Genomic DNA, 25,536 nt, shown 5'->3' with positions numbered 1-25,536 from the left:
ATAAAATCCATAATGCTTGTCTAAGACAGATTTGCAAGCAGTCCAGCAGTGGGGTGGTAGGCTTACCACCTTACAATAGAAGTAAGGACACAAATTGAGATTCTTGCCTATTTCACCTAGCTCTACAAGAAGGAAAGAAAGAACAGGTAAAGCAGAACTATTCTTAGAATGCAGTTCTGAGTTTATTCCAATTTGTTACTGTAATCATTTGTTTCAATATGTATACTAATATGCTCAGCTGATATAACAAAATGTCAGAGCCTGGGTGGCTTAAACAACAGAAATTTATTTTCTCACAGTTGTTAAGAATGGAAGTCCATGATCAAAGTGATAGCAAATTTGGTTTCTGGGGAGGGCTCTGTTCCTGGTGGGTAGACACCCACTTCCTCTCTCATCTTCCATGTTATGAATGTTTATAGCAGGGAAGACAGACAGAGAGAGAGAGAGAGAGAGAGAGAGAGAGAACTCTGGCATCTCTTCTTAAAAAAGCGCTAATCCTATCAAGTCAGGGCCTGACTCCTTTACCTCATTATTAATTACTTCCTTAGAGGTCCCATTACCCAATGTAGCCACAATGGAGGTTTTTAGACTTTATTATATGAACTAGAGGCCCAGTGCACAAAATTCGTCCATGGGGGAGGAGGGTCCCTCAGCCCGACCTGCACCCTCTCTAATCCAGGAGCTGTCAGAGGATGTCCTACTGACGGCTTAGGCCCACTCCCCATGGTTCTCTGCTCTCTGCGGGGCCTGGCTGATGAAGCCCCCACACCCCACTGTCTGCTCTCAGCAGTGGGGCTGAAAGGACTGGGGGACTCCAGTGGTGCTGAGGGGACTGAGCACCGCCATCTTGTGGCTATGGGCACCGCCATCTTTGTGACAGTGTGATGGTCAATTTGCATATTCCCTCTTTATTAGATAGGATTGTAAAGGGACACAAACGTTCAGTCTGTAACAATATGGAAGCTGCAACTTGCCTCTGGTTTTATCTGTAGGCTGTCTAAAAGCCTTGCTAAACCTCATATTATGGAACCACACTGTTGTTTATGTTCTGAATGTAAATACACGTGTCTGGATTAGAATTCTTGATTGCTTCACCTGCTTTCCACCTCCAGGCTAGTTCTCAAAAACAGGTTCTCTTTCTGTGGCTCACAGGGTTCCCAGGAACATGCATGTTTAACTTAGCCTCTTCCTTCACTCTGTTATGGATTGCAGGCCCCCATGGAAATCCACAGGGCACATTGCTTAGAAAAAGAATGAGGAGCTGTACTCTAGACCTACAGAAAAATTTGAAAACACATAATTTGAAAAGCAAACTCTTAAAGGGAATTGACAGAATCATTAATTTCTGTTTTTCAGAAAACACACATCACAATAAAAACTGAGGTTTGGAAATACAGGTTCTGTGCTAAAATATTACTATTCCTTTGGCAATTGATGAAAGTAAACCAACACATTGAAGACTTGAGGTATTATAAATCAGTAGCACACAGTCTTATGGATAAAAAGTATTGAGTTTCTCATAGCTCTACTTAACTATTAAACCCATTACTATAAAATTAGCTTATTGAGTAATTACCTAAAAGAGAAATGCGTATTTCAGATCATTCTCCATTTCCTAAAATAACTCTTTTTACATATTATATAACTTTGCAAGTATGTCTAACATTCATTGAATTACTGACTATATATTTAAAAATTAATTTAGCTTAGATGTATTGTGAAGAACAGTTGGAATTTCTATACTTCCAGAAACAATGTAATACATATTAATTATAATAATAATTGACATCAATTCTAAAGAATAATATTGAACTTTATTTTGCATTTGTAGCTCTATTGTGTCTTTAATGAATTTCTAATGTTATAATATCTAAATAGAATTCCATGAGGCACTGGGATTTTTAATATAAAACTATAATGACTTTTGTTTTGAAAATTTATCAAACTTTGGTGACATCAATTTTATGTAAGAGAATTCCTTGAACTCCTGATTCCTATGTTTTGCATGATAAAAAAGTGATACATATGATTGTAAAGAAAGCAACTATGCTATTTATAATAGTGATTTCACTTTAAATAAATTGAGTGATATAGTACATTCATGACTTTATTATGTGAGTGGGTGAGCTGTCATTTTATGTTCCTTTTACTTTGCTAGCTTTTAAGAAATTCTGTATATGTATGTGTGTGTGTTTGTTTATTTTTAACTTCTCAAATATTATCTAATGTGATTTTTAGATAGTGATGGAAATTGTCATTATATTTAGTTAAATCACATTCACTTAAGTATACTTTAGAATTATTTGTTTTTAAATGACATTCATTTTTTGAACATATGCAGTTATATGACAGAAAAGTTTAATGAAAGATATTTTGGAACAATTTATGTGCAACGAGTTTAGAAGTTAATGTTGCGTTACTGACCAAAATAAATGAAGAAATAAAGATGTAATAGGGTCAAAATGTTCATTAGGGTTGAAAATATAAGTTCTTATTCTGAAATATACCTAAGTATATTAAAGCAATGTGAAAATCTGATTCACAGATTTTGATAAACTTTCAAACTTTTTTATTCCTTGTAAAATTATTATCAAGTTGAAATGGAAGTGAAGTGCATTTAAAGACTTTTTGAGTAGAAAACAGTAGATTTCCTTCAGGAGCTACTGGGTCAACTGCTTTCATTTTTTTAATGAAATAGATATTGTTCACTATTCACCATAAGAGTGAATAAAAATAAAACACTTAGTTTAAAAAATAGACCACAAAGAATGTAACACATTCACTCCTTAGGATCTTAAGTCTTCTCTCATTTTGTGTTCTTTTGTTCTGTAATTGGTTGCTAGCAACCCCCTTTAACCCACCTTAAAGGGCAAGCAGGAAATTCATGTTTTCGTTCATCAGCCCATCCCACTGAAAAGCGTTCGATATTAAAACAGTTTGCAAGGAGCAAAAGCAGAGGAAACAAGAGGCCCAGCTAGCCTGTAGCAAGATGCACGCAAGATTGGCTGCAACATACATGGAGTCTTGTTCCTGTCCAGTATTTGCATGGAGATATCAAGTTAATTAGGGTAGGACTCTGTTCTTCGCTTTAAATGTGACCTTTTATTATATCTGTGGCTCTCTGGTTCATGTGGTGTCATAAAGCTCTGGGAAAGTCTTTCCAGCTGCTTGACACAAACTGGAAAAAATGAAGCATTGATGTTTCCTTTTGCCTGAAGGTTTTTTAGAGCAGCAAATTACTGCAGAGGCAAAGTTGGTGTGGTAGATTTGCTGTGGGTGTCAGAATGCTTCTTTTGTCTTTTAGCTCCTTGCCTTCCCTGGTGATCAGGTGCAACTTGTGGGGAGCAGAGGGGTGTTGGAGGGAAGGGGTGGGGGGGGGGAGAGATTGGTTCAGGAGGAGGTTACATGGCAGAATTCCCACGAATGCTGGCGAAGGATGAACAAGATAAAGAAATCTTGTTTTTCTGAGCTGGAGGATTCTCTGCATGACTTCCCCACTGTTGGGGTGATGAGCTTTCAGGCTGAGATTTTATTAACGATTCATATGGAGATTGAGGGCAGTGGAGGAGCAGATTCTCACATAAACTTGATCTGTCCATGAATGCAGCTCTCTGTTTGCCCTGACCCTGCCTGGCTTAAGACACTGCCCGTGAGGCCAGCGTGCCAGACACAAAGAAAGAAATGAAAGGCCAGCACATTCCAGGAGTCTGCACAAAAGACAGAGCAGTTTCTGGTCCTCTCCCCAGAGAGGATCTTATCTCCGCGCGGCCAAAAAAAACTCTAAAATGTTTATTTGTCTACGTATAGTTTTAAAAGTGATGTGGCTGTTGATAGATGTTTTGTTAGGTCTTAACGTTCTGTTTTCAAAACTTGTGGAAACTAGAAAAATCTTGGCGAGGGTACACTTTCGGAAGTTTAGTGTTAGAAGTCTCTGGCCTTGAAGTATTTTTTACTTTCTTGATGGGTAGGTAACTTGCAAAACGAATCCTCTCCGGCTTTCAGAGAAGCCAGCACAACATTTTAAAGCTTGAGTTGACTTCCTGATGCCTTGTGACTCTGCAACTTTTGAAACGTGTGACCGAGTTCATGCATGAGATGAAACTGACATGTGGCACAAGCCCAGACACCCCCAGGCTCATGACTAGGACAGCAGGGCGACATTGAAGAAGAAGGAGAAGAAGAAAAAAGAAGAAGAAGAAGAAGAAGAAGAAGAAGAAGAAGAAGAAGAAGAAGAAGGAGGAGGAGGAGGAGCAGCAAGTGGAGAGAAAAGTTTGAGTGGGACCGAAGTGCAAGGGAGACTAGGAACTTTTAACTTTTTAGCATTCCTACAATTATTGGCAGTTCACTATACCTAGATGCAGTGCAACAGTGGAATGAGATGCTATCCCAAGACATTTCTCTGTAACTAAACACACTGGTTTTATTGTTTAACAAGTGCACACGCTGGATGTATGAAGTATTTAGGTTTAAGGGATAAAAAACTGATATACATAATTCTGTTGCTACGTGATGTGTCCCCACAGATGCTTACAAATCAGAAAACCCAGAAACACAGAAACACAGGCTCTTGAATTTTGTGTACCTGTGTAGCTGTTCAAGTTGTTTCAAAACTTTTATGGTTAAAAAAAAAGACACACAAACACACACACACACACACACACACACACACACAGTAGAGGAATGCAGGCAAATGCCATTAATTATGATAGTTTTTGTTCCTTTCATTTTATAGTGGTTTTATTTCCATGAAATTAACTGTTGTACTTAGGCTAATTGTCAGTAATTGGTGACAAAATCACTTCATTGTTTTTCTATAGCATGATACTAATTAGGACTTTGATAGACTGGCCCAGCCATGTTCTGTATTTTACCTCCTATTGCAATCAGTGGTAGTTAATGGCAAGTGCAACTTAAAAAAATCTATATGATAAAATGTTTCTATTAATAATTAAACAAGTCTTTTAAACAGTCTGTCACATATTAATTTTAAAACATTGACATTGAAGGAAGCTTTCATTATATGTTTAGTTGGTTTCATGAAACATCAGCTTATGGTTTCTGATTTGAACTAAAACCTATTGGAATGATCTATAAAAGAACAGAATTACAAATTTCAACTGCTTAGCCACATGCCTTTTTATTATTCTGTTTGTGTCTGCAACATGGAAATTAGCGGTGCTTTTGTAAGATACTTTTCTAAGGTAGCACAGGGCTAGATGGCATTGTCTTTCTTTTCATGCCTGACAGTTAAATTGAGTCTAGTAAAATGTAGCATATTGTTTATTCTTGATTTCTAACTAGTTTTTTTTTTTCTGTTTTGTTTTTGCACCTAAGAGTTGTTTTGAAGCATTATATTTCAAGTGAAAATATATATATATGAACAGTTGAGATTATAAAAGCTTGGTTTTATTTCTTTCTGGTATAGAAAAGTGTGTTCATTGTAGGTAATAGATTTTAAATAAAAAAAATAGGAGAGTACAGTATTTTGTGAAGTGAGCTTTAATGCCTATGGAAGAAAATAGTATTACACTATATATCCCATTAAAACAATCACAGCCAATGCTATTTTGCTTTTATTTTTCCTTAAAAGAATTATTCTCAACTGACTTTCCCTGTGATTTTTATGAATTTGTAAGTTTCAAAAGTTTTCTAGTACTTTGACAAATAATCTCTTTGCTTATCTTCCTCATTCTAAGATACTCTTAGCAATCAAGTGCATTCTGCAATTTACAATGCACTCCATTAGTTTTAAATGCATCCATGATGTATAACGTAGAGTGGAGTGTCCCACAGTCATCCTGAAAAAAAGTTTTTAAGAAGCAATTAGAAAAATAATTGCCTGTTAAAAAGTGAAGATTGCTTTGAGCAGGGAGAGAAGAAATTGAATGTTGAAATTGAAAGCATTCATTGTTAGCTGGACACATATGCACCAAATCTGAAATTAGAGAAAAATCATGAAATACGTATTTTGGCAAGGGGAATTGTTTAAATTTTCTAAAGCTGTCAGCCCATTTCTCTATTTTTTTTCCCTGCTAAAGAAAAATTTCCAATGGAAAGCCTCACCTTTTGTACGAAGTTGAAATGTTTTATTTTTTCAGGAATGTCCTACACTGTACAAAATCAGAACAATTCAATAGCTTCCAGGGAAGGAGGGGGGCACAAATGAGAATCTTTCTATCATTTTAGAATGTCCATGGCAAAGCACAAAAACTATATAAATCTGTGCTTGTTTCTTTGAAAAAGAGAATCTTTTGATTGCAGCAGTTATTTGAATACCCATTCAGGTTCTTTTGTAACGTGTTGTAATAAATGCACATCTCCTAAATGAAGAATACTCATGAGGGGACAAAACTCAAACATAAACCATGTTTAGATGCTGCATTTCAATTGGTTACCCCATAGGATTAGACACAGGTTTTTGTACTTTTGATTTCTTTCCCTTTCTTTCTCTTTCTTTCTTTCTTTCTTTCTTTCTTTCTTTCTTTCTTTCTTTCTTTCTTTCTTTCTTTCTTTCTTTCTTTCTTTCTTTCCTCCTCTCTTCATGCTCTAGAAAATAAATTTCCTTAAGCAAAATTCAGTTTGTTCCTTTTTTCACCTTATTGGTATATATCAAGCATGTTCTCTTGTTTCTTATCAATTTCAAATAGATAGTATGTGAAAAACAAACAGGATTGAGACTGACTATAAGTTTTAAGAATGATAAAGTTACTCGGGAAAGACAATTGTTCTCTTTTACTCATCCTGCTTTCTCGTAGAGACGCTGGAGAGTAAAGTGGGTCTGCTTTTTCTTTCTTGAATTTCCTAAAGGTTCAGGGACAATACAAAAGAGGAACCAAGACTCTGGTAATAGTACTATGAGCTCCATGCATGGGCATTTGAATCCTACAGGAAAAAAAGCCAATAAATCCAGTCTGCTTCTAGCATAATCATCCTTGACAACCATACAGACACCGCTGGGGCTACCCGGGTAGCAGCCAGCATCTTTGCCTGCTCCAGCCCCAGCATCTTTTATAATTGTAATCGGTTTCATCAGTCCAAGCTGTGCCAACACCCCTAATTAGCCACAGCCTCATTTTTAAAATTAAAACCACCCCCACACAACAACACCCACAACAAGGAGCACCCCACAGCACTCAGTATGTTCCTTGTGGGATATCACACTGTGGACAGGGGCATTCCCTGACCTACATGGCCTCCGTGGGGTTCATCCACTTCCCTAATCAGAGGTGTGCCCACAGCGGGACCACCAGATCCCACCAAACTCTGCTGCTGTTTGTTGCATTTTAATTATTTTTTTTTCAGTGATGTGCTGGTTCATACCAGAAATAGCCTCTCTCTCTTACTGCTACATGTTCGGCAGCCCACCAGCTAAGCAAACAGCAATGAATAAAATAAAAAAAAAGTGATCAGAGGTAAAAGATACTTATTCCAAGTTAGTGTTAGTTTATGGTGCTCAAAGAAGTTCCCTATTCCATGCAACTTGTTTGTTTGTTTGTTTTCTCCCCAGGGGTGAAGCGCCTGCATCACTGGGGAAAATGGGCCCTGCCTACCTTCAATAGCATCGATCATCCTAAAGCCATGCGAGAAAGCCTGGAGGTATCTTAAGTTTTATCTATTTTAGAATGTCCCGAGTACATTTTGTCTCACAGTATGTGCATACAATGTATAAAGACACACACTTTTCCTATTATATCCACATTTTCTGGGACCTTAGACTGTGCTGGGCAACATCAAAATCTGTAACTTGGGGGAAATTGACATGACATCAAATGCAGGCCTTCCCTATGCAAGGTTGATGAACCGAGTTCCTTCATGCATGGCTTCCGCTCCTGACTCAGGTGACCAATGTCTGCAGGTGAAGCAAAACTGTGTATGTTTTGCCTTTTGTTCCCTATGACCCATTGTTTCATTTGTCAATAATGATTTCATTACAAGCTGCCTCGCTCTAAAACCCAGTGGTTACTTGAGACCAGTGGTTATTTTGCAAATGGCCTAGCCATATACCAGCTATGAAAATAGTGTTTAACAACAAGGACAGACTACTGGAGCTATTATCTCTAAGCATGAGCATAGAAAATAGTCAAGCTCTAACCCATGGTTTGGATATATTTTCGAATTCTCTATTCTGCCTACTTGGGATGAGATGGGACCCATATTTTGTCATATTATTCAATGTGTCATTTTTGAGACTAATACACTGAATAATAAAATAAAAACCTATAAAGAAGTTAGCCACTGATATGTGCTATAATCTTACATTATTATTTAAAAGAATAAAAGAACAAAATTATAGAGAGTACAGAGGGACTCTCTGTATCTCTGGAGGCACCTAGCTTCCTGAGTTGTCACATGGCCATGGGAGGGAGCCACTGTATCTAGAGCAGTCCTCTATATCTAATTAAGTCTCAAAATAATCTGGAGAAAACCCACTGGAATGAAGCATTCAAAGAAAATGCACTTTTGGAAACTACATTGAAGGCATTTTTTATCATACAGACTTTCGTTCCAGGAATAATTTCTAACAAGATCAAGATGTGGGCTATTCAATGAACTATGGCAACAAAGAGCTTAGCATCTGGCCACATTGTAAACTGTCAAAGATATAAAAACATCGTGGCAGGCCATGCGATTGTAGTTAACACGATCCGAATGGAGCGAATCTAGGCGATGCCTCGCCTTCTCGGTGTTCACATGTGCAGTTTTGCTCTCTGGTGCACTTCTTCCTGAGATCGATTCCCATGCAGAGCCAGGGCTCTCCAGGAGAAGGCTGATATTAGAACAATGTCAACCTCCGCTTTTAGCAGAGTGATGAGGTCATCAATAATGCATTGGCGATCTCGGGAACCTTGTGCATGCGGGCATGGCAGCTGCCCGGCATTTATTGTAGGACTCGCAGGTTTGAGCTGAGATGTCACCACATCTACTTTTGAGGCAGCCCCTGATGCATTCTCAAGAAATCTGGGGAGGGGGGAGGGAGGGGGGTGGTTACAGAGACAGCTGTTGAGATTACCTAACTGAAACATTACATTAGAGGAGGTTATTTAGGAGGGAGGGAGAATGCATCTACGAAATTGCTTTTTGAAAGAAGCCTATTTATTCAGTGCTACTCTCGTAACCTTTGTCTCCCCAGCTCCCTTCTAAGGTTTGTAAGTTTTGTTGTTTCTCTGACAAGTTTATTCATATCCGGACAGCTTGCCTGGCAGTGGCGATCATGTTCTGTACTTGGGCTTTCTGGTCACGGTGGTAGCTGAGAGTAATAGAGAGGGGGAATAAGTGAGTGTGGAAATGCAAAGCTGTCTCTTGTTACATTTTATCGATCTCATTCTGGTGTCATTCAATTAAGACAGAAATGTGATGGATAGTCTCTGCACAGATTCCTGGGTTGCTCTCCATCCATTGCCGAGAAAGCTTTTGTGTTTTATCTGGAGTTGGAGGGAGGGGGTGGGGAAAGGCCATGGGCAAGTGGGAGAAATCAAAGATGCTATGTGATCTGAATTACAAATCAATGTCTCCCCAAGGATGCTCCAAAATGTCAAACATACCATGTATATATTTTCACGTATTTTCTCAGACACAGTTGATGTTTCACCTTCTTGGTTTTCACATGTGCAGTTTTGCCCTGCTTTACTTCTTCCTGTGATCGTATGGGGTGGGTTACCAAATCTTAAGGTAGAATTCATTCTTTTTAATATTTTCAAAGGCTTAGGAGGTAGCATCCTCTTCCTACCAGCGCTAGATAATTAAAGATGAGCCACATGGAAAATAACTAGTCAAACTTGTGCCAATTTTAAAATTTGAGAAAATGAAAAGTTCTCTTGTCACTTTTTATGGACCTGTGACTCTAGGTTGACCTGTTTTCGCAAATAGAATTTAAAGCTGGTAAAATGAAAATAGCAAAGAAAGGGATGCTTGTTGTTGTTGTTTTTGGTTCACAAACCAATCACTCTTATTATTCCCTATGCTACAAAGGGAATTATGAGTAAAATATCCGAATTCTGTCCTGTATAGATTCCGACCCTTACTCTTGGTGGCATGCTTTTCCTTAACTATATCACTCCCTCTGTATTTGTTAACACGACAGTGATAGTAGTTCATGAATGCGAAACACTGTAAAACTACTCCTGTAACCAAAGTGTTTTACGTTTTTTTAAGAAATTGAAATAACTAGTGTAAACAGCTACCAAAGCAGGTTATGCCAAGCAAACTCCCTTGGTACCTCTCAAAGCAATACCAGATTAAAAATGAACATTCTGGATTTTCAAATCAAGGTTATGGGTTCTGATCATTAATGCAACCTGAAAGGCAGTGAGGAATACAAATATAAGCAGGATTTTTAATATCAGAGCAGTATGTTAATGTGCAAGCTCCCCTATGCACGTGGTATGTGACTTTGAATAAAATGCATACATACTCCAGTTTAAACCATACTTCCTTTATCTGAAAAATAACAGGACAGAATTGCACAATTAAGTATATGGAAATGCCTACTCCATGCTTGTCCTATGCACTTGGAACTTGGCAGGTATCAGACACATTTAGCTTCATCCTGAACCCCCCCTTGATGGCTTTGACACAGAGTAATTTTGTCCTCTAATAAACTTGCTCAGTCATTTGAGAAAGGAATGGAAGCAAAGAAAAAATAGTGCAGTCGGGCCCTATCTCTGTGAGTGAAACTTTTTCCGGATCCTAATTCACAGAAGCTCATTTACCAATTGGTGTGATATTGTATTAAAGAATTTTCTAACCATCCACTCGAAGTTTGTCCTAAAACTTCATTTGTGGAAGGAACTCTTAAGCCAAGTTGTATTTGTCAAAGATGTTTTTAACTGTCATGCTTTAACCTGAAAGCTAAAGAGCAGCAGTGAGCTAAAGCAGTTATTTACTGACTTTACAAAGGTTAGGGGACCAGAAAATGATTTAGTTGGAAATTTAACAGATAGCTCACATTGTAACTTCCTCAGTAAGCTAAAACACACACAAATATTGTATTGCTGGTACATGCACAGCCTTTTAGCATGGTTGAAACATAAATGTATGCATGTGTGATGGAATTTGGCTCTCTTCTTTTTTTTTTTTTTTTCTTCTCCCCCTTCTGGGGCCATACATTTTTAAATAGAGTGCTTAATGAAAATCATCTTCATGAATCAAAGCTTACCTCAAGCATACATCAAGGCATAATCTATTTAAGGAAAGGCCATCTATAAAGGTAGGTAGTAAGTAAAGTGTGTTTCCCTTTGATCAGAACACAATAAATAATTAGATTCTTTATGTTGAGAGCAAGTTTTTATCCTAAGTTCTGCACACAATATTTTTTTTCAAGTATCTACCTTATGTGTGCTAAGGTTGCTTAACACATTACCAACACTTTGGTAGACATGAGTTAACAGATTCCTACAGTCTCACATAATCATTCTGCACTTAGTCAACATTACAGTAAAATATATTTATGTGTGTGTTTATAGGGGCATTAATACAAATAGTTATCTAACCCATTTCATAGGAAGTATGGGCAGTACTCTTTGATGTCCTAGACCAGTGGTCGGCAAACTCCTTAGTCAACAGAGCCAAATATCAACAGTACAACGATTGAAATTTCTTTTGAGAGCCCAATTTTTTAAACTTAAACTTCTTCTAACGCCACTTCTTCAAAATAGACTCGCCCAGGCCGTGGTATTTTGTGGAAGAGCCACACTCAAGGGGCCAAAGAGCTGCATGTGGCTCGCGAGCCGCAGTTTGCCGACCACGGTCCTAGACAATGTTCATTTTTCTCTCACTAAGGCAGGAATCGCCATGCTTTATTTGGTCATTCTCAATTACCCGTTTCAGTGGTTCAGGTCCATTGGGGGAGAAGTGCTCTTCACTTCTTTTGGATCCAAGGAGGTGTTACTAAGAAACTGCTTTCTAAGATGCATCACGTTCCATGGTTGATTGACATAATGTTAAATAATTAAGAAGATAGACTTTTAAAAAATTATAAGTAATCATAATTTACAGAAACAGAGACCCTGGACTGGGATCTTAGCTTATCCTATATAATAAAAAGCCTAATATGCTAAGTGTCTGGTCATCCGGTTGGCTGTTCAACCAATCAAACTGTAATATGCTAATGATATGCTAAGGCTGCTCAACTGCTTGCTATGACATGCAGTGACCACCAGGTGGCAGACAGTCAACTGGTTGACCAGTCACTGTGACGTGCACTGACCAGCAGGGGGCAGACGCTCTGACCAGTAGGTTAGCTTGCTGCTGAGGTTCAGTCGATCGGGACTGAGCAAGATGGGCCGGACATGCCCTAGAGCCCTCCCACAGTCCCTCCCTGCCTGGCCAACCTCCCACATCCTTTCCTGGCCCCAATCACGCACTGGTGGGGTCCCTTGGCCTGGCCTGCACCCTCTCACAATCTGGGACCCTTTGGGGGATGTCAGAGAGCTGGTTTCAGCCCGACAGCGGAACAACCGGTCGCTATGACATGCACTGACCACCAGGGGGCAGATGCTCAATGCAGGAGCTGCCCCATGGTGGTCAGTGCACTCCCACAGGGGGAGCGCCGCTCAACCAGAAGCCGGGCTCATGGCTGGTGAGCACAGCGGCAGTGGCGGGAGCCTCTCCCACCTCTGCAGCAGCACCACAGGGAGTGGGCCTAAGCCATCAGTCGGACATCCCCCAAGGGTTCCCGGACTGCAAGAGGGTGCAGGCCAGCTGAAGGAACCCCCACCAATACATGAATTTCGTGCACCAGGCCTCTAGTACATTATAACTTTCCATATTCAATTACAGGAGAACACATACTCTAATATTTGTGGCAATATTGCCTCCATTTAAACTCATAAAGCACTGTGATAATAGCAATTTACCAGATAGTTAAGCACCAATTGCCGATGATATGTTCCCCTTTAAAAATACTTTTGCTGCCCTCAGCTAATAGTAAAGTCCCTGTTGTTGTTTACGTTCTATCTCCCCATAGGCTCTCCTTTCAATTAGAAAGTAAGCATTGTGAAGTAAAAAACAACTGCAGATGATCAAAGAGTGTTTGTTGAAGTAATCATGCTGACTCAATGCCTAGGGTGTCCTCAAGAAACAGAATGTTGCTTTATTGTCTCCATTCTTATTTTGTATTCATCAAAGGGATGTAGAGAATGATGACATCCTTAGACCCTGGCAGTTCCCTCTCTTCAACAGTCACACTTAACTTGCAAATCCCAGAATAGGGCTGTCCTTTGCAAGGACAGTTTAGGCATCTGCTCTACATTTATTGTTGAACTCACATGATGTTCCAGGCACTCTGATGAGTGCAGAGTATGAACAGTCTCAAGTTAGTAAACTACGTACAAATTCATAGTAAGTTTTATAATCACTTTGTGCTTATCTTGAAGTTTGGAGGATCTGTCTCTGTTGGTCTCTTTGCTTCTGTCTTCTTCTTCCTGGTTCTTAAAGAAAGTTCTTCCTGGTTTCTGCCCATAACAGCTGGATTTAGAAAGCTTTTTCAACAGTTGATGACCACATCACAAATCAATTTTTTTTCCAATTTAAATGACTTTCTTAATATATTTTAAGGTTGCATCCTAAGTAACTTCAGACTGATATTCTCTAACTGAAATTGTTTAAGACAGTTCTTTCTGTTGGCTCATGCTCATTCTCTCTCTCTCTCTCATTTTCTATACTTTACTTAGCTCCTTTTCTCTAATTATGTCAGCAATCTTTTGGAATCCTAAAATTAGCGTTTTTGACTTTGCATGAACCTGCAGTCCACAAAAGTTATAATATCTCAAATAAAAAAGAAAGTTTTAGAAAAATCTAGGTACCTTATTAAAGGATCCGCCCTGTCGTCTTGGAGTTTGCAGGGCACAGTTCCTTGTCTTATTCACTTTTCTGTCCACAGTGCTTGACACGTAAGAGGAGGTTGATGAAGGTTTATTGAAATAGCCATGAACCTTTGTCATATTTGAAGATATTTTAAACATAAGAGAGGTTAAATTTCATTTTCCCCAAACACAGATGTGCTAATTAGGCATTCTTCTGATCATGAACTGGTGTTTGAATGTTTTATAACTATGTCTTCATAATTCTCTCTTCACTGAGATTCTGTTCCAGAGGAGAGAATCAGAGCCCTGTTTTTCTGTCCCCCTCAGACCATTTTAGGCAATTAGTATGGGCATTAATATTCATATCATTTTTACATTAGAAGGTAATACATGCAAGCTTATTGGCTAAGATTATTTTTGAGGATTTCTGGTGGTCTGCTGCACCATGGGAATTGAACAAGCCATTTTGTAGTGAAACTTAAGTAAAACTATGTTAAGAATATCCAAGATATGCTCCAAAATCACACACATTGAAAACAACCCTCAGAATGAAAAACAGAAATTCTCCATATTGTCAAACCTTTTCAACTCTACGCTCAGTAAGATTTTTACAATCTCTCTCACCAAAATCCAATTTATTCCTCTGGGATTTCTTGTTTTGTTTTCAGTCACTAATGAGTATAATATCAGCTATTTGGCTATCCACTTGCATTACTCAGTTTAGTATTGAACCAAATCTGTCTCTGACCAGTGGGCACAGCATGCCTTCCAAAAGATGGACTTATAATGGATTGAATCAAAAGTGTGGGAAAGGGAGGTGGAATTGTCTGGGCAGGTTGATCAATAGGAATAAATGTAAAACTGAAATGGGCCCACTTCACTTTCAACTTGTGACTTGAGAAAGATAATTTTGGTGTTTCTATACATAACTAGAGGCCCGGTGCACGAAATTTGTCCCTTAGCCCAGCCTGTACCCTCTCCAATCCAGAACCCCTTGGGGGATATCCGACTGCCCTCTCAAAATCCTGGACTGCTAGCTCCTAATCGCTCACCTGCCTGCCTGGTCACCCCCAACTGCCCCCCTCTGCCAGCCTGGTTGCCCCTAATTGCCCCCCCCCTGCTGGCCTGGTCATCCCCAACTGCCCCCCCTGCCAGCCTAGTCACCCCTCAATACCCTCCCTGCCAGCCTAATCGCCCCCAACTGCCCCCCCATGCCAGTCTGGTTGGCCCCTACTGCAACCCCCCACTGTCCTGGTCACCCCCAACTGCCCCCACCCTGCTGGCCTAGTCACCCCCAACAGCTCCCCCTGCTGGCCTGGTCACCCCTCATGGCACCCCGCCGGCCTAATTGCCCCACACAGCATGCTGTTCAGTCATTTGGTCATCCCTCACTAACCCCCTGCCAGCCTGGTCACCCCACGCAGCCTGCTTGTTCAGTTGTTTGATCGTCCCTCACTAATCCCCCTGATGGCCTGGTCATAGACAGCCATCTTGTGAGGGCGTGAGGGTGAATTTGCATATTACCTCTTTATTATATAGGATTGCAGAAGTCTTAAAATATAGGTATGCATTCATGTCTTGCCTCATTTCTTGTCATGTTAGATCTTACATGATGTTTTTCCAGTAAAACAGGTTTCTAAAGACAAAAGCTCACTATTTGAGGCTGAGCCTCAAAAAGGATTGCCACCAATTTTGGGTTTGAGTGTTGCAGGGCTTTGTTGTGTTTTGTCAGGAAATGTATTTGATCATTTAACTCAAAGGTGATAAAGTCCAGGAAGCTCAACAACTCTCACAAATTCAAGTTTATAAATACTCAACAATAGAACAAAAGCAAACGACCATAGATAAGGGAGCACATAACACTTGTTTGCTGGTCAAAATATTCTTTTCATTATAATAGACAATTTAGGAAATCATATTAGTGTTTGAATGACCCTTAAAGAGAATAAAATCAAATTTAATAGTGCACATTAGCCCTAACGACTATCATCAGTTAATTACCATATGACGTTTCCATCAAGTGGGGAGGTGTTCTCAACTTGGTTGATGAAATACATTCTTCAAAAGGGTTATGTGTTATTTCCTACCTTTTCATTATTTGTGCAGATCATCACTGTTTACAAGTAAAATAGATCATAGAAATGTTGATCTAGTTCAAGAAAGACAAAATTAACTAAAAGAGTAAAACTCCAAAGAACAAACTAATCACCAATAAACCAATGCATTTCACAAGTAGACAGATGTATAATCTGGTCTTTTGTGTTTGTTTGTTTTGATTTTAGCAAGTAGCAATTTACCTGGTAAAATTTTGCATACAATATAAATTTGGATTAGATTACTCTGTAATATTGCTTCCAGAGTTAGCAGTTCATGATTTCACAAATATATGACAAAAGTCAACTATACTATTTTGAATCCTCTGAATTTTGAAAGTAGACTTTCTGATTGTTTTAAATCAGCAAAAATTGATCAAAGGCATCTAAGGTGAGCACATTGCTCAGTGCAAAGTGATATCAGTGTACAAAAGACATTATTTCTTACCGTAAGCAGCTTGTAATACTACTAGGTAGAAAGCACCTAGAAAGAAAGGAATGCTAAGAATTGTAAGAGAATGCAGGGCATATAAAATCTAATCTACAACTGTTTGTTGAATAACTTTATTTTTAAAAGTGACGCATAGTTTACAAGACTTGATCTTAAGAAGTGAGAATATTTTCTGTAGGTAGGAAGACCTGGATTTAAATCTGTTTGAATACATGTTTAACTTCTAAACTTGGAGAAATGACTAAACACCTGGGTTTTCTTTTGTAAAAAATGGGAATAACACTACCTATTAGGCTACTTTGTGGAGAGGATTCGAGATGATGAACATTTTTAACACAACAGTTGGCCAATAGTTGTTTACTAATAATAACAATAACAATTATACTTAAAAGTAATAAGAAAGTGCCCTGAATTCTAGGCCAGTCTACCTCACCAAATAAGTGTAAAATGAAAATCCCCACCCCCTCAATTCATTACCAGGGACTTACATCAGGCTCTTGAATATTCACTCTTGGGAAATGGAATCAGAACCATAGCTTAAATAGTTTAAACATATGGTACAGGACAATGAAAAATACACAAGAAAGAACAATTGTATATTGGGGAAAAAATTGATCCAATGACCTAATATATCATTTTATTATTTCTAGGGAGTGTGTAGGTTTAATTCATAAAATTCTTCACTGCTTCTATGCTGGAATGCTCTTAGATGAAAATTGCATTCGTATTAACAAAATTGGATTAAAGAAATAACAAGCATTTCAGTATTGAAAAGTTTTCTATACAACATATTAAGGTTTATTGACTAGACTAATCCCCACTTACACTTCGTGTGAATTATAAAAAGGTGCTCTTTCCTTTGTACAGATGACATACACACACTTGCAGGTGTAATAGGACTCATGCTTATGGTTTGGTAAACAGAGTAGGGGATGAATTTCAGCCTCACTCACCTCTCTGACCAGTGTCCTTTTTATAGGGCACAGCACAAACAACAGGAGCCTTTGTAAATATTATTAAATATAGAGGAGACCTGTAAATATTAGATAATGAATACAATGACAGAGTAAGATTCTGAACAGAGTGAACTGAAGATAGTTCCATGGTCTAGCTTAGTTTTTATTCAATTGGAAATCTGGATAGTATGCAGAATAAATGTTACTTAATGCTTTGTACAACAGAAAAAAGCAATTATAATTGTGTCTGTCATTTAATTATGGATCAGTGATTATTATTCATCTGAAAAAAAATTATATTACCCAAGTAGCATGCTTGTCAATATTTCAAGGCTTAACAAATTAGAGAAATTTGTTGTGGAAAATGTCAGGATAGGAAAGGGAGGAGTCGATCACGAACTGAGTTTGAGTAACCTTTGCTTCTTAGAGAATGCCTTCAATGTTCAACTTAATTCCCCTGATCTTTACTGAGCACTTATTTCAAGATGTAAAAAATATTTGTAAACCATTTCAGACCTTATGAAAGCAACACGCTGGAGGAGAACATGAGCATGTGTATCAGTATACAGACATATTGATGCCTTAACATAAAATAAGGCAGATGAAGGGATGAAAAGTCTGCATATTAACAGGTGAATCAGAAAAATAGCATGGGTTAAGCAGTATTTCATTGGGAACCTTTCAAGGACAAGGCCACTCTGTCATCTTAATGTTATATCCTGACTTTCTGCATTAAAGCTGGCCCTTTGAATAATTGAGAGAACAAAAATTTTCAGCTGGGGAGAAACAGCATGGACAAAGACAGGTTAGGGAAAGTGTGGGCCTATTAAGAGATCACCAGAACAGCCTTTGGACATAAGGACAGGAAAACTTTATGAAAAGAATCATTATGAGTTGAGGCTGGCAAGAAACAAAAGAGACATGATGTAGACTAGATTTTAGAGGAGTTTGTTCTTTTTCTGTTTTTCTTTTTCTTAAGGTAAAAATTGTTTTTGAAGGTTTTGAACATAACCCATTCTGTAATTTATACTGAATTATTTTCTTGACGTATGTAGAATGGATCATTTGAGTCAAGAAAAGTACATTTAGGAGAATATTCTTATGTGGGGATCTTAGAGAAGCAATAAGATACAATAAGATATCTTAACATAAGATACAAGTAAAGATAATGACTTTAAAGACTTGGCTTGATATAGAAAGTATTTTGGTGAAAGAAGAAATGTAGAAGGAAGAGATAAAGAAGTTGCTGACAGTTTTTTACCCAAAATAAATAGAAAAATGGTGTTGTGATAAACAGAGAGGTGAAGTTAAAAGACATGTTTAGAACTCATGGAATTTATAAAATCTTTTTACTTAAGAACAAGGGCAAACTGGTTTATAATGTAAGCAAGTTTGCATTCAGATTTATGGTGGGTTCTTAGCTCCTTTACACCTCTTTAAGATAATATTCATTCTTGATTATTCATTGAGCTCCAAGTCATTTTATATAGTCATATATTTATTCACATATTTCTAGTTTATCTTATTTCACAACATTTAATTGGATTTGCAAATGTAAATGAACTCATGCATTTAATCAAGAATAAGTAAAGTCATAAAACTAAATTAAATCCAATTAATGCTGATATTTGATTACCTTTCTTTTTCAGATATTTTTTACACTTATTTCTCTATTAACTCTGCCCTGGCAGTGATGATTTATTTTCACCTTCTTATTTTGAGACAATTGTAGACCCACAAATATCTTACAAATTAGTACTTAGAGTTTCAATGTATCCTGATCCTGTTTCCCCTACTGTCAATATCTTAAATAACCAGAGTCCAGTTTTTAAAACCAAAAACATTAGCATTGGTACTGCTGTTTAAATACTAATGTCTCTCAATCATTTTTATGAAAAGAAATGCCTATAAGAGGAAAAATATTAGAGCCTACTGTTTACATGATCTGAATGCAATTTTAAGCTTTTAGCCAATGAGAATTGACAAGATGGACTGTGCACGGTTAGCCAATAATTATGAACACAACCTATGGCAAATGACATTAGCATCTATCCTGGACTTCTTGTATGCTCGTTCTTTACTTAGGGTTCTAACAAACAAGTTTGAGCCACTCTAGCTGACATGTTTGCAAATAATAAAAGTTTCAAAAACACAAACAAGCAAAAACTAAGAAAGAGTATTGACAGATGTAAAATGTCAAGTTTAGTAGTGGCTGGTAACACCATTGAGGAGATGGTTAAAGACAATGGAAACAGAACTAAGTAAGCAATTAAGGATTGATGGAGATTGAGGCTTGATTGACATTATTAAGGGCATTATTCATATCCCTGGAGCCTAGGAGGAGTGATCAACAATCTGAAAGAAAGAGAGAGAGAGAGAGAGAGAGAGAGAGAGAGAGACTGACTTATATTTGGTGAGGACTTTTTATGCAACTAATAGAACATTTCTGAAGTGCTGGTATCAACCCACTTTAATTGGGCTTCTAGTATTATTACACTGTCCACCCTTGTTTAAAATCCTCATTCATCCACTTGCTCAAGCCCCAAACCCAGAAGGCATTCTTGACCTTGCCTTCTATAATTCCCAAAATCTGATCCATTAACAGGTGCTATGATTTTATTTCCTAAATATATATTCAAACCATCTGATTCTGTTCATCTCAACTGCTACCACCCCAGAATGTGGCTCGCTCCTCTCACATCAGAGCTATTGCAATAGCACCCCAACTCTTTTCTTTTTTGTTATCCTTATCCATCTCTAACCTCTTCCTTATAAAGAAGCTGATTTATATTTTTAAATTATAAATCTCATCATGTCACTCCTCTCTTAAAACTTTTTAGTCTTTCTATTGCCCATAGATTGAAAACTTCCTTTTAAAAAATGTCCAAAATATATCCAGATAATGGAATGTTATTCAATGCTAAAAAAGAAGTGAGTTATCAAGCCATGAAAAGACACAGAGGAACCTTAAGTCCATATTACTAAGTGAAAGAAGCCAATATGGAAAAGCTACATAGTATGTGATTCCAACTGTATGGCATTCTAGAGAAGATAAAACTATGGAGGTAATAAAAAAGATCAGCGGTTCCCAGGGGTTAGGGAGAATGGAGGGATGGATAGGTGGAACACAAAGGAGTTTTAGAGCAGTGAAACTATTCTGTTTGATCCTATAATGGTGGGTACATGTCATTATACATTTATTGAAGCCTATAGAATGCACACTATCAAGAGTGAAGCCTAATGGACTTTGGTTTATAATGATATTCCAACATAGGTCTACCAGTTGTAACAAAAGTACGCTCTTTTGAATGATGTTGATAATGGGGGAGGCTATATATTCATGGGGAAGGAGGTATATGGAAAATTTCTGTACTTTCAACTTCATTTTTGAAATGGTCTAAAGACCTTGCATTAGTTGGAAATTGCATAACCCTATAAACTCACCTACTCTTTGCCAAATGGATCTGTTCATGTTTGATGTCCATGGTCCAGAAAGCAAGAGGGAGAACCTTCTCTCCTCTTCCACTTCTGTCTTGCATTCCGCCTATAGCATCTTCCTAAGGGCAGTTTCTACTGTACAATAGGGAGAAGTAAGAGTATCAGGAAGTTGATATTTTGTGGTTATGTCTTAAGTGGGTTTCCCACTGTCCAGGAAAAGTAGTTATAAAACACTGAGGGTGCTTTTGACTTATATCAAATTCCCTCCCTGAGAGCATTCGATTGCACTTCCTATGCATTGGGTGATAGAAGTCCTCTTTGCTGTGCCATCCTCAGCTTGCATTTGTTTGGGATTTACTCCACACAGACTCTCTCACAGTGTCCATCATCCTTGTAGGTGCTTTCTTAGGCAGCTTTTCTTCATGCTTGGAGCAACATTGGTTCATGAGCCATACCCATGCATTTTTCCAACAAACTCTGGAAATATAAGCAGATATTTACATTGTAGGAAGCTCTCCTTTGATCTGATAATAAAGAAACTAGGTCATCTATTCATATCGTTTATTGTCCAAGCAGGAGTCAAAGACAATTCTATTCTGTCTCCCAACTTCTGCTCTCCAGGTGATCCTACAGAAACCTCCCCACTAAAATTGACTGGCAGGCCAGGTACAGTGGTCCCAAAAGAAATATTCAGAAAACCCTCTGACATCTCCTCATTCTAAGCCCCTATAGTTTCAGGGTGTTCATAGTCCCCTACTTTGAAATTGCTGCTAAGAGACATGTCTAAAAACTCCCTTTGCAATCTAATTATATACTGTTACCCCAGCTAAAAACTTTTAATGGAATGCATTGATATGTGCATAAAATCAATAAGATCTTATATGAAGTGACAATTTAAACTCCCTGGCTTTAAAGTAGATTTATCAAATTAGACATTCAAAAGGCATTTCAGTATATAAGATTAGTATAAATGACCCATATTGAAAAAAATTTTAATGGAGAACAAAATATTGAATGCATTAATATAAGCCTTGCATTCTCAATGTTTAGTGTAAAACTCTACATGGAAGTGAATTAAGCATCTCTTGCAGTCTTATTTTCATCTTCTACATGGTTAAACATAAATCTCTGGGAAGGATTGCTTCTGTATGTTATTCTTTAAAATGCTGCAAAATATTTGTTTGGGAACAAATACATTAAAAGGAAGACCCAATTAAAAATGTCAACTATAGTACTTCCATAATATGTTTGAAGAATGTTGCTATTAATCATGTGCTTTAATATCTAGAATTTACAGAGCTATAATGATTTGTCTTAAAGGGACTGAAAAGGTACAGTGAAACTTGTGATTAAGTATCTCAGTCAGCAGAAACACCTTGCAATTTGGTTTACTAGTTGTGCTTTATTAAAACTTGTGGTGTAGTCAACAGCTTATTAATAATGATTCCAACTGCTCATTCAATCTTTACAGCTTTGTCCCTTTTGGATTCAATGAACATATTTTATCTTTCCAAAGTAGATATAATTAACTAGCAGACAAATTCTTAAAAAGTTAAATGATATTTAAGTGAAATATTCCTAGTTATTGTTCAGTAGAAAATAGTATCAATTTATCCTATATAATAAAAGGGTAATATGCAAATTGACCGAATGGCAGAATGACAGGAACATCCTGGCCCCTTGCCCCAGTCAGCCCCATCCCCTAACAGGCACCCCCACCTTGATTGGGGGTGGGGCTGGCTGGCAAACTGCCCATGGCCCCACCCCCAATCGCCCACCTCCTCAAACCAGCTGGCCCAACCCCTATAGCTCCCATTGGAGCAGGCCTGCTGGACCCCACCAGTGCACAAATTTGTGCACCAGGCCTCTAGTTTATAATATAAAGGAGCAACCTATATATGTGTACTATTCAATAAACTGAAAATACCTAATTCACACCTTTTAATGCATAATGTGAGGCCCTGAAACGTTGCAGTTGAATATTTAAAGAGCTGGTATAATTAAATAATATAATCTCATTGATGAATTCTTTTGCCATGAGAGCAGGTAAACTCAGGGGATGCACCTGTTCTTGATAGGGACTGTTAACATACATTTGCTTCCAGAATCGCCAACCTCACCTGGCAACCAAGGTAAAAAAGTTGCATTGACTTTTAGGAAGGTGCTTATTTGATTAGCTCATGGGAGCTAAAGCCATAAATTAAAATCCCAAGCATTTAGTTTTTAGGTAGGAAAAATTAGGAGACTGAATTACTCACCAAAATAATGGCACAGGAATTGTTTTCTTGACATTGTTAAGAATGACTGTTTAATACATTGGTTATAAATGAAGGTCCCAGAATCTAGGGAGTTAAAAAAAATTCACATGTCAATGTCTCCGGAAAGATTCTGTCTCAGGAGGTGTCCACGGTCCTGGGGATAAGATCCAAACGCCTCCCTGTGGCCTGTGAGTCCTCGTGGACTGAGGTTCCTGCTGTCCCATCCAGCTGGTCTCAGCTCTCTCTTCCTTGCTCTCTAGCTATGCTCTCGTAGTGCTGACCTCCTATTACTATTTCTCTTTTATTTTATTTTTTTTAAATACTCACCAGAGGATATTTTTTCCATTGACCTTTTTTTTTTTTCCTTTCTTTTAGAGAGAGTGGAAGGGAGGGAAGAGAAGGAGAGAGAGAGAAACATTAGAAACATCTATGTGAGGGACACATCTATTGGGTACCTCTCACATGTTCCCTGACCAGGGCTAGGGATTGAACCACAACTAAGGTACATGCCCTTGACTGGGAATCAAATCCACAACCTTTTTTAAACATATATATTAGAGGCCCAGTGCATGAAGTTCATGCACTTGGGGAGGGAGGGGCGTTCCTCAGCCCAGATTGCAAGAGGGTGCAGGCCAGGCCGAGGGACCCCACTGGTGCATGATCAGGGCTGAGGAGGTTGGCCATCTGGGGAGGGACTGCAGGATGTTGGCCAGCTGGGGAGGGACCACAGGAGGGCTCCAGGGCATGTCCAGCCCTTGTTGTTCAGTCCCTATCAGCCAGACCCCAGCAGCAAGCTAACCTACTGGTTGGAGTGTCTGCCCTCTGGTGGTCAGTGCACATCATAGTGAGTGGTTGAGTGGCCTTAGCATATCATTAGCATATTACACTTTGATTGGTTGAATGGCTGATTGGACAACTGGACACTTAGCGTATTAGGCTTTTATTATATAGGATATATATATACATATATATGATATATTATATAGGATATATATATGTGTATATTTACATATATATTATTATTAATTTCAGAGAAGAAGAGAGAGGGAGAGAAAGATAGAAAGATTAATGTTGAGAGAGAATCATTGACTGGCTGCCTCCTGCTCACCCCCCACTGGGGATCAAGCCTGCAACCCAGGCATGTGCCCTGACTAGGAATCAAACCCGTGATCTCCTGGTTCATGGGCTGATGTTCAACCACTGAGAAACACTGGCCTGGCCAATTCCACAACACTTTGGTCTGTGCGCCGGCATTCTAACCACTGATCAAACCAGCCAGGGCTCCTCTTACTGTTTCTAATATTCTAAGTGTCTCTTTTGCCTTGGGTACCTCACATAAACCATCCTTCTAGCGGAGAAACTTCATATGCTGTTTTTCCCATGGCTAGGTCATTCTCATTTTTCAAATTTCATTTCACATACTGCCTCTGGGAGACCTTTCCTCTTGGCCTTTCTTAATTAACTTATCTATGTAGGAAGGCTGTCTCCTCCTTCTCACTCTCAGTATTCTCCATCATAGCATATAATCCTTTAATCACTTTTTAAAAATTTTTAATTACAAATTTAGCACCTGCAACATGGCTAAATAAATAAGGAACAAATCTTTATTGAATGAATAAATAGCCTCAAATCCTGGGAAAGCACAGAGGCAATAAAATAAAAGCTGAATGAATGAATGGATTTAAGACCAAAGGACTTCTTGATATAAAATATTGTCAATATCTATTTCACTTTATAAGTTATTTTAGAAATATCTTTTGGAGAGAAGGACTCTATTAAAGGATTCACATCCCCAAAGAATAGTTGCCAGTTTATTGCAAGTTTTCATGGTTTATTATATTAATCTTGCAACTGTGTATACCTATTTTTGCCTGAATCTAATGAAGAAATAATGCTCTGTTGAAATACTGTCATTTTTCAACTTTTAATTAACTTTTTAAAAAATAAAATATGGGCTTAGAGGTATATTTTTGTTTTCATTCTCAAAACAATGTTTTCAACCAGTTGAAGTGTATTGGGTTTTGATAGCAAAGACGGTAACACTGCAAATATCTCAATTTTTTAAAAAAATATTAAGTGGAAATTGAGAAGTGTGAGCTAGTGCACTGAGTTCCTAGCAACAGATTTAAACTTGAGGTCCCGTGTTGAGAGATAATTTTGATTAATGTTTTTTTCCAAAATTACATTGACACATATTTTCTGTGATTAGAGAACAGTATAGCTGATAGATGGTGTTTTTCCTACAGTCCAGATCAACACTCTAAAAGCATATAAAATTTTCATTGCCTATTTAAGCCTTATTATAAGCATATGTAGTATGGGCCTATGATAGTGTGACCTATGAGATATTATGTATAAAGTTTTGACATTTAAAATATGTTTTAAATTGTTACTTTTCAGAAATATATTAATTCAAGCTCATTAAGAAAAACTTATTTGTCAATTATATTCATTAGATTTCTTTAATATCCCTTCAATATAGGAAGTATTGTGTGTTATAGCATTTGATTATAAAACCTGAGCCTCCATGAACCAATT

The 25,536-nt window shown here is 38.0% G+C and overlaps 1 protein-coding gene across 12 annotated transcripts in view; it reads left to right on the top strand.

Annotated features, from left to right (window-relative positions):
* LOC307094044 (uncharacterized protein) overlaps nucleotides 1-25,536 on the top strand; it is a 322,974-nt gene that overhangs the window by 66,106 nt on the left and 231,332 nt on the right. For all 12 annotated transcript variants that reach the window (XR_013813029.1, XR_013813033.1, XM_079762508.1 and 9 more), the window contains exon 3: nucleotides 7,508-7,596. Coding sequence is in view for 10 of the 12 variants with exons in the window: in XM_079762508.1 (XP_079618634.1) it covers nucleotides 7,508-7,596 (89 nt within the window). In the remaining 2 variants the exon portion in view is untranslated. The remainder of the gene's footprint in view (nucleotides 1-7,507; nucleotides 7,597-25,536) is intronic.

The sequence above is a fragment of the Cnephaeus nilssonii genome (genome assembly GCF_951640355.1).
Source record: "Cnephaeus nilssonii genome assembly, chromosome: 3".
Lineage (NCBI taxonomy): Eukaryota > Metazoa > Chordata > Mammalia > Chiroptera > Vespertilionidae > Cnephaeus > Cnephaeus nilssonii.
The sequence above is the reverse complement of the archived record's forward strand: the minus strand, read 5'-3'. Positions and strand labels throughout refer to the sequence as shown.